At 38.2% G+C, this 14,624-nt stretch overlaps 1 protein-coding gene across 1 annotated transcript in view; it reads right to left on the reverse strand.

Moving 5' to 3' along the window:
• Nucleotides 1-641: 641 nt before the first annotated feature.
• Nucleotides 642-14,624, reverse strand: part of NUCKS1 (nuclear casein kinase and cyclin-dependent kinase substrate 1) — a 45,687-nt gene continuing 31,704 nt past the window's right edge. The window contains exons 4-7 of the mRNA XM_006887918.1: nucleotides 6,826-6,881; nucleotides 4,374-4,526; nucleotides 3,315-3,464; nucleotides 642-1,111 (exon numbers count right to left, since the gene is read on the reverse strand). Of these exons, the coding sequence (XP_006887980.1) occupies nucleotides 912-1,111; nucleotides 3,315-3,464; nucleotides 4,374-4,526; nucleotides 6,826-6,881 (559 nt within the window). The 3' untranslated portion in view covers nucleotides 642-911. The remainder of the gene's footprint in view (nucleotides 1,112-3,314; nucleotides 3,465-4,373; nucleotides 4,527-6,825; nucleotides 6,882-14,624) is intronic.

The raw sequence follows: 14,624 nt of genomic DNA on the forward strand, positions 1-14,624 counted from the left end.
GATATAGGCTGATTTTACCATTTAAATTATAGAGGGCAGTTATCCTTGGTAAAATTTTACCCAAGAAACAGAACAGATACACATATACTTTAAAAACATGAAAATTAAAGAGTGAGATCTGAAATCAACAATGATTTCACTTTTGGTGGTCCCTGCCCTTTTTTTCTTCTTTAAAGCTTCTTAAAGACTGCAGCAGGATAAAGGATCACTGGTTCTGAGTCTCTAAGAAGTGATGAATAAAAAGAAAACCTATACCTTCAACTAAGGCCAGGCAACTCCGCTCCCCACATCCCGCCAAAGATAACAGGAATCCTTTTAGGAGCAACTCAGAACTCATCTTTTATCTCCTACCTGCCTCATTAGCAGATGTTTAAAGTCATTTTTATTATTTTTAAAAGACATCGATATTCATGTATATAGATAATAAAAGCTCTTATTAGAGGAGATTTGATTTTTAAAGAAAAGTGCAGGTAGGGAAAAGAAGAAACGATTTTTTAACTAAAACCCTCCCAAACGTCTTAAGCATTGTTCAACTTGCTGTCATTTAGCAAATAGCAAAAATTTCAGTGTTCATCTAAAATCTTATTGCTTTACAACTGTGGTATTCTTTCCATTAAAATAAAAAGACGAAGCCGTCAATCCAGTGATTAATTTGACATGGCTTTCAATCGGGACTGAGGAGTGGGAATGACAGAAAACCAACATACAAAAAGGGAACTTAAACTTACAACAGTTTTCTTAAAAAAAAAAAAGAAAAGAAAAGAGAAAATGCTATTATGTTCAACAAATGGAAAAAAGCATTCAAAGCCCGTAAGTCAAGCCATAGCCAAACCCATATTCTATCTTAAGCGGGTTCTCTTTTTTGCCATTTTCTTTCTTTTAATAAAACCTTTCCCCAAACCATCATCACTTTAATCATCCCCAGACTGGGCCTCATCTTCAGAGCCTTCATCCCCTGATTTCTCAGGCGGCGGGCTGGCAGGGGGCTTCTTTTCGGGAGGACTTTCGGGCTCCTCATCGTCGTCTTTGGGGGAAGGAGTCTTTTCCTTTGATGCCTTTGAAGCTGTGGGACGACCCACTTTCCCTTTGCCTTTCACTGGACTTGGCGTCACTGCAAGAACAACAATACCAATTTGAAAAAGGAAAAGTAGGGAAAGAAAACAACCATTCTTTTAATAAAAATTAGCAACAAAACATTCTGTAAGACAAAATTCCAACTTAACAAAAAACCAAGGTGGGCACCAAGCTATTAATCAACATTCATTCATTGCTGTCAAGTGTGAACCAATTCATAGCAGACCCTCCAGGCGGGTTTCCCAGGGGTTTACACAAGAGCTGGCCCATCTTTCTCCCTTGGAACCACTGGTGGATCTGAACTGCCAAGAGGCACCATCTCTGGGTGAGCAGTACCATTTCTTATAGATTACATAAGCAAAGCTATGCTGTGGTAGGTACTGCTGAGTCAAAGAGTTGCAGTCAACGAGTCCTGCATTTGGTCCCAGACAGATCTGTCTATTCTTTTGGCAATACGTGGGATATTTGTAGTCTTGTCCAAAATCAGTGAAAAGGGACTGGTTCCTCTTTTGTCATCTTTTTTTTTCACTGTCCAACTTTCAGATGCACGCCAAAGCTACTGTCTCTAAACATCTGTCTTAAATTCTCAACTAGTCATGATACAATGACTGTAGTGACTGCCACTCATTTTTACTAACACTGTAATACTGTATTAATAACAACGCTTGTAATGGAAATCGCCGGGTGATTGTGAGTAAGTGCTTAACAAGATATTTTGCTGTTAAGTGTTAAGGATGGAAGTTCAAGTCCACCTACAGGTGTCTTAGAAGAAAAGTCTAATGAAAAATCTGCCACAGAAAACACAAAACAGCTTTTACTCTGCCACACCAGGCGGCTGGCACTGAGTTTGAACTGACTCAACAGCAACTGACTCAATGTGTGCAACAGAGAAACAAGACAGTACAGAAACAGCATCACGCTCAGCACCTTGTTAAATGATTTAATTATGAAAGCGCCATACCACCTTCCACAGTGGTTGTACCATTTTACACTCCCACCAACAGTGAATAAGGGTTCCAGTTTCTCCACAACCTCACCAGCATTTGTTGCTTGCTGTTCTGTTAAATTTTGCTATTCTTACTGGGGTGAGATGGTAGCTCACAGTTGTTGTGAAAAATGATTTAGTTATGAGGAAAATGTTTGCATTTAAAAAAAAAGGTGAAAAAAAATGGAAATCTGGTTAGAAACTGAAGCTTCCAAATAGCTTGACATTTCTATCATTTCGAAGAGTAAAAGTGATAAGCAAAAGGGGTGGGTTTGTTGTTGTTTTTTTTTAAAAAAGTCACTATTGGTGTGAATAAATTACATGTATTAAAAAAAGTCAACTTTTTATTTAATTACCAATTGACTCTGAACAGGAGAATGAAACCCCAAGAGTTCAGTGAAAATGAACCTGTGTGGTCCTGAATGGTTTCATTCAGAAAGCACAAGAGTGGGAGTGGGGTCAGAACATATGTTATACAAACTCATTTGTAAGTTCATATAAACACTATGGTTTACAAGTATACTGTAACACTATGGTTTACAAGTATACTGTAATCTATTAAATATGCAACAGCATTTTAAGAACTTTGAAATATTGTGAGAATTACCAAGATGTGACACTGACACAAAGTGAACACAAGCTGTTGAAAAGATGGTGCTGACAAGACTTGCTTGACGCATTATTTGTGAAGCACAGTAAAATGAGGCACGGCTGTCTTCACTAACAGCTGTGTTGACAGTGTCCATCACTATACCAAACAGCTCATCTCCAACTCTTGCTTTTGGATGACAGTGGTTGAAAAGGAGGATTTTAAGTCCACCAGACTTGTGTACTAACAAACAGCTTGCGAGTTTAGCTAACCTAAACTCGAGCCTTTCTGGCAATATGTGTCCACTAATGGCTCTAAGGGAGAGAAATAGAGAATCTGCTCCTGTGCAACTTACAGCCTCAGAAACGCAAAGGAGGGTCATGATGTGTCAGCTCTGACTGGCAGCAATAGGGAGGTGGAGGAGAAAAAAACAAACTGCTGATGGGAACCAAAACCTGTCTTATTAATAAGGAGCAAATCACAAACTTTATTCTTGATGTATTTTAAGTGATGCCTCTAGGTATAGAAGACACAATCTATTTGGAATTCTTGTTTTTCTGCTAAGTAACTGGCAAATACCTAGCTATAAGAATTTCTGTAGAGAAAGTCTAATTGGTTCTTGAAATCTTTCAAAGTGGTATTTTAATATCAAGTCTGCAGACTTACCTGTTGCCTTTAGCCTGGGTTTGGGCATTTTCTTTTCTTTTCTCTCAGGCTTAGCCTTCTTAACCATCTTTTTGTTTTTCTTTTTTGAACTGCCATAGTCACTGTCGTCATCATCTTCCATTAGGAAATCTTCATCACTGCCAGAATCTTCTGAGAGAAAAAAAAAGAATTTCAATAGCTGACTTAACGGGTATATTTTTCTGTATGACACATGAAGACAAGACAGCCCCAAGAATGACTTAAGAGCTGACTTAGGGAAATAAACGATTTTGGATTCTACTTGCAACATTAGCCGTAGGTGTAAAGCAGGTTTAACATATAACTCGCATGAAGGTTACAAGACCTATTTGAAAAACAGATCAAAAACAGGAAGCAGGAAGGAGTACCAGTACAGAGTAGTTGAGCACCCAGCTGCTAAAAGAGTGTCTGCTTCCACAAACATTAGTTTCAGAAACCCTATGAGCTAGCAGTTATACTCTATTCTCTAGATCTACATAATTTACTTCACTTTGACAAGAACAAGTTTAAGGGCGTGATAACTGAGTAAAACCTTAAATTATCAAGTAACCCTTGGTAATTCTGTCATTCCCATGCAGTACTGACAAGACTACAGAAACAAAATCAAACAGACCCAGTGTTTTTGGTCCAACTATGCATAATTGTAATAAGGAAATTATGCACAAAACAGAAGTATTTATTTAACTAATCTGAGTAATCTGTAAAACACCTTGAAGAGGAATCTATAACCCCTCTCTCAAACTAAAATATAAATAGAAATCATTTACGAGTTGACACCTATACAAGTAATTGCTAATCCAACAACTATTCATTGAATATCTGAATACGTAATGTGTCAATCACTGAAGAGAGTAAAACACCTCATAATGGCAGATTATAATCATCACTCTTGGAACCTTTAAAATATTTAAACATTAATACTTAGTCATCTTTTCTATTAACAAGTAACTACTCAATTTCTGAGACTGGTTCTAAAACAAGTCAAAGTAATCCAGGTCAGAGATCACCTCACAACCACAGCACACGTGCCAGTTTACATACTTTCTTGGAATGGTGCCTCATCTTCCTCTTCTTGTTCTTCTTCACTGCCCACGTCTTCCATGAGCATCTCTCTCTGCTTAGAGGCTGCTTTAGATGCCGCCTGCCGTTGCTGACGTACATTTTTATGATCTTCTTTTTCATCTTCACTATCCTCTGCAAGAGCAAAGTCAGCATGAGGCAGTGACCAGAGTCCTGTGTCTATCTGACAGAAGGGAAACCCAACACTCAGTGGCTCATAAAGGATATAAGCTGCAGTCCCTCTGTCACTGAAAACTGTGTATCTCATCCTTAAAACACTCCCATAAGACAAACAAAAGAGAGGCTAAAATCCGAAAAGAATTAACTTGAACAAGACTTCGTATCCACCATTACAAAGAAAGTAACTTAGAAAAATAATTTTAAGCAATATTAAAACTGGACTCAGGCATGTACAATGTTTCCTACAATAGATTCTAAACTTAAGCCACTACTTTGCCCCTAAATTATCAATTACATTTAATTACATATCAATTACATGTCTAAAGTTAGAAAAAGATTTTTATCTAAATTGGAGAGAGACTAAGGTATAAACAAAAGATATATTAGCATGTGGATCCTAAAATAAAGTCAAGCAATTGAATGGGGTGTGGCTCTGTCAATTTAGAGGACAGAGAGAAATCTTTAAATCCATTTAGACCCATTAGGTAATGATCTTTGTGCAAGTTTATTTTAAAAATCTATTCGGAGGACAGAGTATAGACTACCAAAAAGAAATTAGCAGAGTTTGGGTATAAATTGGATTACAGGACAGGCTTCTGGTCCCTTGGCTCTAGATCACAGTACCTACCTGCTACTTTTGCCTCGACTTCAAGTCTCCTTTATTAATGTTTCCAGCTGTTATTCTTTAGAAATGCTTGCTAGAGTCAGTTCTCAAGTCATTCACTGTCAAATATCTTATCTGCAGATAACTAGAAGGAATAGAACTGGCCTTGGCAGATGTCAAACTAAATTTACCCAGTAGGTGGTATGTTTAATACAAGTATTCATCTTGCAAGTGCTCAGTAAATTAGATTTCAAATTCAGGATTACAAAGCAAGATGAACATAAATATGTATCCACAGGATAGCATTAATAGATCAGTATAATTTCTTGTCAACTTAGGGAGCCAGACAGCCAAACTGAACAATAATAATAAATAGCTCAGTGGAATTAATGTAGTGGAACCTTCTCTATCCATTCCATATTAGCTAACTAGGCTGGGTTTAAGGATGATCTAGAAAGGCAGCAGGAGGGAGAATATAGGTCAAAAAGAAAGTGGTCAAGAGCAGTATGGAATGAATTATTTTATAAAGAAGTAAATTTAAAAGTAAATACCAATAATGATTATTGTGAACTGAATTTTACCATCAGAATTTAAAATTTTCATTTAGTCATGGGACTTATATTCATTCTTTTAAGTTAAATTCTATTAAAAAGCTTTCTTTGGCCATTGCTCAAAGGCTGACTGAGGCTGCAACAATGTGGACTGTATCTCAGTATCAAAAGGACAAGGATCACCACTGGGCCAACAGGCAGCATCCCAAAAGATTGAAGTTGCCAACAATTTCACTTTGCTTGGACCACAATCAACACCTTTTGCACCAGCAGACAAGAATAGCAAGTCGCATGGCACTGGGTAAAACAGCAGTCAAAAGATCTCTTTAAGGGGTTGAGGAGCAATGATGTCAGTTTAACGAATAAGGTATATCTGATTCAATGGTCTTTTCAATTGCTAGTTATGCACCTAGAAACTGGACAACGACTAAAGTGGATGGCAAAAAAAAAAAATAATCTATTTATGCCTTGGACTGCCAAAGGAACAATTAAATTAGGTTTTGGAAAAAGTGAAATCAGGGTGCTCCTTGGAGGCAAGGATGGTGCAACTTCACCTCACATACTTTGGGCATGTTATTAGGACAGAGCCAGTCCTTGGAGAAGGACATCACGCTTAGAAAGATGTAGGATCAGTGAAGGAGAGGAAGACCCTTATCAAGATGGACTAACACAGAGACTATGACAACAGACTCAAGAGATGAGGATGGGACAGACGGCCCAGAAGACCCAGAGCCACCATGCTCATGGTGTTGCTATCAGTTTGTAGTCTGTCTCCTCAAGGCACCTAACACCACAGTATTTTACCTTGTATTGTACGTATGAGGAACACGGCTGTTGACAGAAGTTAGTGGTTTAAACCCACCTTTGGCTCCTGGGGATCTTCCAAGCGTAGATTTCTGCCTTGGAAACCTTATGGAGTGGTTCCCCTCTGTCCTATAGGATCACTGAATCAGAAGTGTCTTGGCGGCAAACAACAACAAATATCTAAACCCTAGTATATCTAACAGTGTCTAATATATAAAACCTGCTTATCAAAAAGTCTAATAAATAAACAAACATGAAGAGAATTATAGCTATTACAGTTAAAATAGTTTATTACCTGCTGAGTGGGAATCATCCTTCTTGGTCTTCACATCTTTTTCTTCTGAGTCCTCACTATAAGGGGAAAAGCAATGCTTAAGGCTTCAGATCAGAGTCTACACGAACACAGATCCCTGGTATCTATCTTTCATTGAGAACAACGAAGGATACCTCTTTTCTATGTTAAATGTTCAAATAGGTCCTGAGGAGTGAAATTACTTCCATTATTTCTCCACCTTGGAATAAGCATATTTTTATCTACTTTAGAAAACATCTTCCAAAGACCTGCATCCTACCCTCCCCCCCATAGTATCTGTTGATAAAGGCTAAAAATCCCAGCTATTATTAAGGCCCACTTCACAAGAATATGGGGTTGGGCGTGGGAAGTCCACCAAACAGATAAAAAACCAAAACCAAAACCAAAAACACCCACCAAAAACTCTCTGTGAACAGACACACAGAATGTGTCGATCAACTATGTAAAAAAATGAAGCTATGCACAGCTGCAAAGAAACCTAACAGAGACAATTTCAGAGAAGTGGGGTTCAGTTATGCAATCAATAATCTCTGGGAAAATGGACCAAATATGAAGTGACTACATTCCAATATAAATTGTTTCCAATATTTCCAGCACCTGAAACATTAACATATATTTGCCTCATTTTATGAAGAAACTATGAACTAAAAAAAACCTCTGAAAAAGGATTTGAAAATTTCAATGAAAACTTTCTTAAACTTTAAAAAGACACAAATTTTATTACTTTAAAAATCTTAATTCAGTAATTTCTGTTCTTAGTGCCATGACTGTCATTAATCAGTTGTATGATCTTAATTTTAATCAGCACTTGGTGCTCTTCAGTACTAAAATTTGACCCCACAAGAAATTCTGATGAACAAAAAAGGAGAATTCATGCATAAAAATGGCATTCAGTTTCCCCTTTCAAATAGCAGGTCTTGCAAACCTTTTCTGGTATTTCCTGTAATCTAGACCACACTCAAATGACCACTGAACCGAAGATTCTTAAGCAATGAGAAAACCCAAACATATTTATTCACTAAAAAAACTGAGTTTAAGACACTTTATAATCCTAAAACTTATGATTGATCCACATGTTTAAAATGTTGTTATAAAAAAATAAAGCATTTAAAAGTCCATCACAATGATTACAAACTATATATTCTGTATTTCTATTATTAGTGGGTTTAAAACGAAGTAATTGCAACAATAAAGGATTTAGACTAGCTAAAACCACTCCAGTGAAACATTATTAACACACCACAAAGAAGACTATTCTGAGGAGAAATAGAATAAATGAATATTACAAAGAAAGACAGTTCTAATCCATTTAAAACTAGATTAGAAAGATACACTATGAAATGCTGAAGTCTTATTCTCCCTATAATGATATCTTACTTTTTCCTCTCAAAAAACCCTTTCTGAAATTCTCCAGCAAAAAAATTTGATGTTGGCAACAAAAACATGAGGCATATGCAGATATATTTAAGTATTATTTCTAAGAATTTAGTACCCTGTCAACTCAGAATGGAAAGACTTCTGCCTCGGGCAGTACTGTTATTGAAGTGATTGTAGTGTTAAAAAGCAAATGTTGTAAAAGACCTAGTAAGAAAGATTAGTTTTTTGCTTGGCCCAATTATAATACTTTCTGGAAGCAGTATATCTATTGTTGGTAGGTGTCATCAAGTCAACCACAACTCATAGCTACCCTATATAAAAAAAGACAGATCTGAACCTTGTCCTATCCTGTGCCATCCTGACATCTCTGATTAAGGGTCTTATCTCTGATCCTCTACCTTCCCAGCATGTCTTTTTCCAAGGACTAGCCCCACCTGACAACATGCCTAAAGTATGTGACACCAAGTTCATAGTCTTTGCCTCTAAGGACGACACTAGTTGCGCTCAATCTAAGACACACTTGTTTGTTCTTTTGGTTGTCAATGGTATATTCAGTGCTCTTCCTCAACATGATAATTCATAGTCATTAATTCTTCTTTTCACATCCTTATTCACTGCCCAATTTTCAGAAGCACAGAAAGCAAATGAAAATACCTGGGTCGGGTCAGGCACACCTTAGTCTTTAAACTGACATCATTGTTCTTCAGCACTTTGTACAAGTCCTTGATAGCAGATTTCCCAAGTGCAGTATGTCTCTTGATTTCCTGACTGTTGTTACTATGGGTATTGACTATAGACAAAATAAAATGAAACTGGTGACAACTTCAATCTTTTCGATATTTATTATGACCCTTTCATCTAGTGGTGTGGATTTGTGTTTTCTTAATGTTGAGATATAATCCGTATTGAAGGCTACAGTCTTTGATCTTGGGCAACAAGTGTTAAGTCCTCTTCACTTCCTATAAGCATGGGTATGTCATGTACGGGCTACTGCAGCATCCTATATTCTTCTTCATATAATTCAGCTTCTTGAATGATTTGCTCAAAATACACAGACTGAGTAAGTATTGAGAAAGGATAAAAAGTGACACACATCTTTCCTAATTTTAAATCTACAGTGTCCCCTTGTGTGTACTGGGATTCTTACTCTCAATGTTAGCCTTGATTGGTCTTTATCCACATAGTCAATAAAGCACAAATAAGCATCTTTCTGATAGTCTCTGCTGAAACCAAGATCCATCTTATATCAGCAATGCCTTTGCCTCTTCTGAATCTAGCTTGATTTCTGGCAGTTTCCTGTTATTTTAAAATACTTTTCAGTAAGATTTTACTCGCATATGATATTAATGAGATTGTGTGATAATTTCTACATTCTATTGGATAACTCTTTTTGGAAACTGGAGTAAAGAGGCATCTCTTCCAGTCAGCTGGCCGGATACTTGTCTTCTAAATCTGTCTGCTGAATCATATCAAATGGTATTCTATCAGTTCCTGGAGTCTTATTTTCTGCTAAACTTAACATCTTATTAACTACTATTGGTTCTTGAACATATGCTACTTCCTGCAATAACTGTCAACAAATTATTTTTGTTAGTGATTCCATGTATTCTTTTTTAATATAAAAAAGTTTGAATTTTTTTCCATTGTTGCACATTTTCTCCCTCCTGCCTCTCCCTCCAATGCATCCCTGGTTCCTGCTCATTCTCGTACATATAATGCCTACTCATATATTCCTTTCTAACTGTTCTTCCCCTCAAATGGTCTAATGCAGTACTCATTATCTCTCTACTTTTCCCACTCCCTCCCCAATTCCCCCACATTTGTCCTATTTTAGAACAGCAGTATTACGCAGTATTTGTCCTTTTGTGACTGAGATTTTTCATTCAAAATAATGTCCACCAGGCTTCCCCACATTGTGTAAATTTTACAAGTTCACTGTTTTTCAGTGCTGCATAATATTCCATTGTGTCAATGCATCATAGTTTTCTACCCATTCATTTTTTGACGGGCACTTGAGTTGCTTCCATCTCATTGCTACTGTGAATAATGCAGCAATAAACATAGGTGTGAATACATCTATTTGAGTTGTGGCTCTGGTAGTGGCTGTTCCATTTTACATTCCTACTGGCAGTTGAGTAAGAGTTCTGATTTCTCCACAACCTCGCCACATCTGTTGTTTGCTGGCCTGTTGAACTTTGATATTGTTATGGGGCTGAGATAGTATCTCAGAGCTGTTTTGTTTCCATCTTCTTTCAATGATTCCTACACTATTCCAGATTTGGCCCATAAAATCCTTCAGTGCTGCCAACTTCAAGCTTGAATTTTTCAAGTTTTTTCAGGTGAAGAAATGCCCATCGTTGTTCCTTTTGCTTTTCTAAGTTCAGATCTTTGCTCATTTCATTATACTACTTTGCTCTGTCCTATTCAGCTGCCCTTTAGAATCTTCTGTTCATCTCTCATTTCAACATTTCTTTCCTTTGTTTTGGACTCCCTACATTCCAGTGCAAGTCTCAAAGTCTGCTTTTCACATGCATTTTGATGCCCCACCCCTTTGTCTTTGTAATGACCTTTTGCTTTCTTCACAAACGATGTTTCTGCTGTCTTTCCACAACTCATCTGGTCTTCAGTCACTGGTGTTCAATGCATCAAATCTTTTCTCGAGATGGTTTTGCAATTCAGGTGTGACAGACTTATTTTGGTTCTGGAAGATCAGTTTTCCTTTTCTTCAGCTTCAATGTGAACTTGTGAGTAGTTGACGCCTGTTCTACAGTCAGCCCCGGCTCTATTTTGACTGATGACTGAGCTCTACTTTGGTTTCTTTCCACAGATGTTACTGTTGTTGTTAGGTGCCATCAAGTTGAGCACAACTTACAGAAACGCAATGAACAGACCTGAACCCTGTCCTATCCTCTGCCATCCTCATTAGCTCTGACATACTTCAACTGGTCACACATTCCATTCCACAGATGTAGTCAACCTATTTCCTAATTCCTGTGTAGCTTCAGTTTGCTCGGCTCCATAGTCAACACTCTTGGCACCAGTAGCCAGGAAATAAAAAAACGTACTGCGATGGGAAAGTCTGCGGTTAGGGACCTCTCCAAAATACTCAAGAGCAACAGTGTCTCTCTGGAGACTAAGGTGCGTCTGATACAGGCCATGGTCTTTGCAATCGCTTGTTATGCATCAGAGAGTTGGACAATGACTAGGGAGGACAGAAGGAGAATGGACACCTTTGAGCTGTGGTGCTGGAGAAGAGTACTGAATGTACCATGGACTGCCAAGAAAACAAACAGATTCATCGTAGAGAGGATTAAACCAGGCTGCTCCTTGGAGGCAAGGATTCTGGGGCTTCGTCTGATATACTTTGGACATGTTGTAAGGAGAGACAGGTCTTTAGAGAGGGACATCATACTGGGTAGAGTAGAGGGACAGCGCAGGAGGGGAAGACCCTCTATGAGGTGGACTGATTCAGTGACTGGGGTACTCAGGATGGGTATGTCAGAGGCAATGAGATTGGCACAGGATAGAGCACGGTTTAAGGCTGTTGTACATAGGGTCGCTATGAGTCACGACTCGACAACACATAACAACAACAACAACAACAACAACAACAACAACGTATTAGGTGAATCTATGTGCACGTTGTTGTTTTGTCCCATCGAGTCAATTATGACTCACAGAGACCCTATGAACAAGAGGTCGGAACCCTAACTATCCTGAGCTAATCTCACTGTCTCAGACCCACCTGCCCCGATTGCCATAGTCACTGTGTCAAATCCATCTCGTCCAGGGTTTTCTTTTCCTGTAATGACCCTTTACCCTTTCAAGTATCAAGTCCTCCTCCAAGGACTGGTCCCTGCTGGTAATATGCCCAAAGTATGTGAGATTGAGCTTCACAATCCTAGCCTCCAAGGAGCAACCAGGTTTTACCCTCTCCAAGACTACTCTCTTGGCAGTCCATGGTATGTTCAATATTCTATGTGTTCTGTTGTTGCTGTTATGGATCATCGAGTCACCTGCACCTCACAGCGACCCTATGTACAATAGCTTGGAGAGGCTCAGTATTAGCTGAGAAAACTAGACCAGGTGCTGATTGTGAAACAGACTATCAACTATTCATATGCAAGTTCAAACTGAAGCTACAAAAAAGTAAATCTACAAGAACTAAAATTTGATCTTAAGTCTATCCCACTTAAATTTAAAAACCATCTCAAGAAGATATTTGAGGCCTTTGCATATCAAACAATGAAAACCAGATGAACTGTGGGAGGCTATCAAGAATATTTTTAATGAAGCTTGCAAAAGACAGAGGAGAAAGGAAAGACTAAGATGGATGTCAGGAGAGACTAGAACATCAGGAGGCCAAAGCAAAGGGAATAAATCCAAAAGCTAAGAAGCTGAACAGAAGACTTCAAAGGGCATCTTGGGTAGACAAAACTAAGTATTATAATGAAATATGCAAAGAGCTGGAGTCAGAGAAATCAAAATGGACAAACTCCCTCGGCATTTAAACTGAAGAAACTGAAGAACAAATTCAAGCCTCGAGTCGCAGTATTTGTCGCAGTATTTAAAGATGCTATGGGCAGAATACGGAATGATCCAAAATGCATCAAAAAAGATGAAAGGAGTACAAAGAGTTACTGTATCAAAAAGAAATGGCTGGCAAAAGAATTTCATGAAACAGCCTAATGACCAAGAAGCAATGGTGATGAAGTACAAAGTTCAAGCTGTTCTAAAGTAACTGGCAAAAACAAGGCCCCCAAAATTGATGAAATACCAATTGATGTATTTCAACAGATGTTGCTTTGGACGTGCTGTGCTCACCAAGCTGTGCCAAGAAACCTGGCCAGCTGAGTAGAAGAGATCTATATTTATTCCCATTCCAAAAGAGGGTGAAACTAGTTCAATAATGTGTAAACGATTGAACAGTATCACTAATATCACATAAAAGCAAAACCTTGCTGAAGATTATCCAAAAACAACTGGAACAGCACATCAACAGAGAACTACTAGAAGTAAAGGCTAGGTTTAGAAGAGGCTGTTGCACTAGGAACATAACAGCCAATGTCAGATGCTCTTGGCTGAAAGCAGAGAATTCCAGAAAGTCTGTGTTTCATTGATTCCGCAAAGGCATTTGACTATGTAGATGACAACAAACTGTGGCTAACCTTAAGAAGAATGAGAATCCCAGAACACTTGATTGTGGTCCTATGAAACCTATACCTGGACCAGGAAGCAGTCATCAGAAGCAAGAAAACAGTTGATGTGCATAATCACTATTAACGGTTTTAAAGACTAAATCATTCATTGTACAAAATTCTATCATTAGATCTCTAGCCTCATGTCTGTCACCGTCTGTATTTTTTAAGTACTATTCCTTTTTCTTTGTTTCTAACTTTTGCATTCCAGTCACAAATTATTAATAACGGATCTTGGCTGCATGCTCAATCTATTTCTGACTGCAAAAGTTTATTGTTACATACCATCAAGTCAGAAGTAAGTCATAGGTGATCCTCCAGTGGGTTTTCAGAGGCAGTAATTAAATAAGAAATGGTTCATCTCTTTTCCTCACAGCAGCTAATGGATTTGAACTGCAGGCCTTCAGGTTAGCAGTGCAGTTCCTTACCATTAGGCTACCAGAGCTCCCAAAAGTTGGCTGTTGTTAAGTGCCACTAAGCTGGAACCAACTCATATCTGATCCTCCAATGGCCTTCCAGGAGTAAATCACACAGAAGGGGACTGCCCATCTGTCTCTCGTAGAAGCTGGAAAATTCAAACCATGTGCTTTGGTGTTGGCAGCCCAGCTTCTTACCAGTAGGCCACCAGAGTTCCCAGAAGTCACTCTACTGGGAGAAAGTTAAGATTTAAAGCCCCAGAAACCAAATGGAGTTGCCATGAGTCAGAATCAACTTGAAGGCAGTGGGTGGTTTTTTAATATTACTATCAAATCTTGAACTTACATTACCCTGAGTATATGTGTCCTTGAGTATATGTACATAAATATAGTAGCAAGACAGGCTTATGTCATAAATAATAGTAGTAATACAGAGGCAAAATTAATTTAAATTACAACATGACTGAAGACAGAACTTATTTGTAAAAGGGACAGGAAATAGGACTAACAATTCCATTATTTAAACAAAGAAGAAATGACTATAAGACAGTAAATTCCACAGTCTCTATAACTGCAGGGAACTCTGGGAACTAGTAGGTAGAAAGGTGTGCTTCCAACCCAAAAGCCATCAGTTCAATCCATCAGCTGGTCAACAAAAAAAGACAGGTAACTTCCTCCCATGCAATTTATAGCCTCTGAAAAATCTGTTGGGAGGGTCAGTTATGAGTCAGTTCTGACTCGATGGCAATTAAGTTTGAGCTGGTTAGCTGATAAAAACTTTCCATCTATA

This window comes from Elephantulus edwardii, unplaced genomic scaffold (assembly GCF_000299155.1).
Source record: "Elephantulus edwardii isolate Elephantulus edwardi_28Jun2011 unplaced genomic scaffold, EleEdw1.0 scaffold00063, whole genome shotgun sequence".
Taxonomy (NCBI): Eukaryota; Metazoa; Chordata; class Mammalia; order Macroscelidea; family Macroscelididae; genus Elephantulus; species Elephantulus edwardii.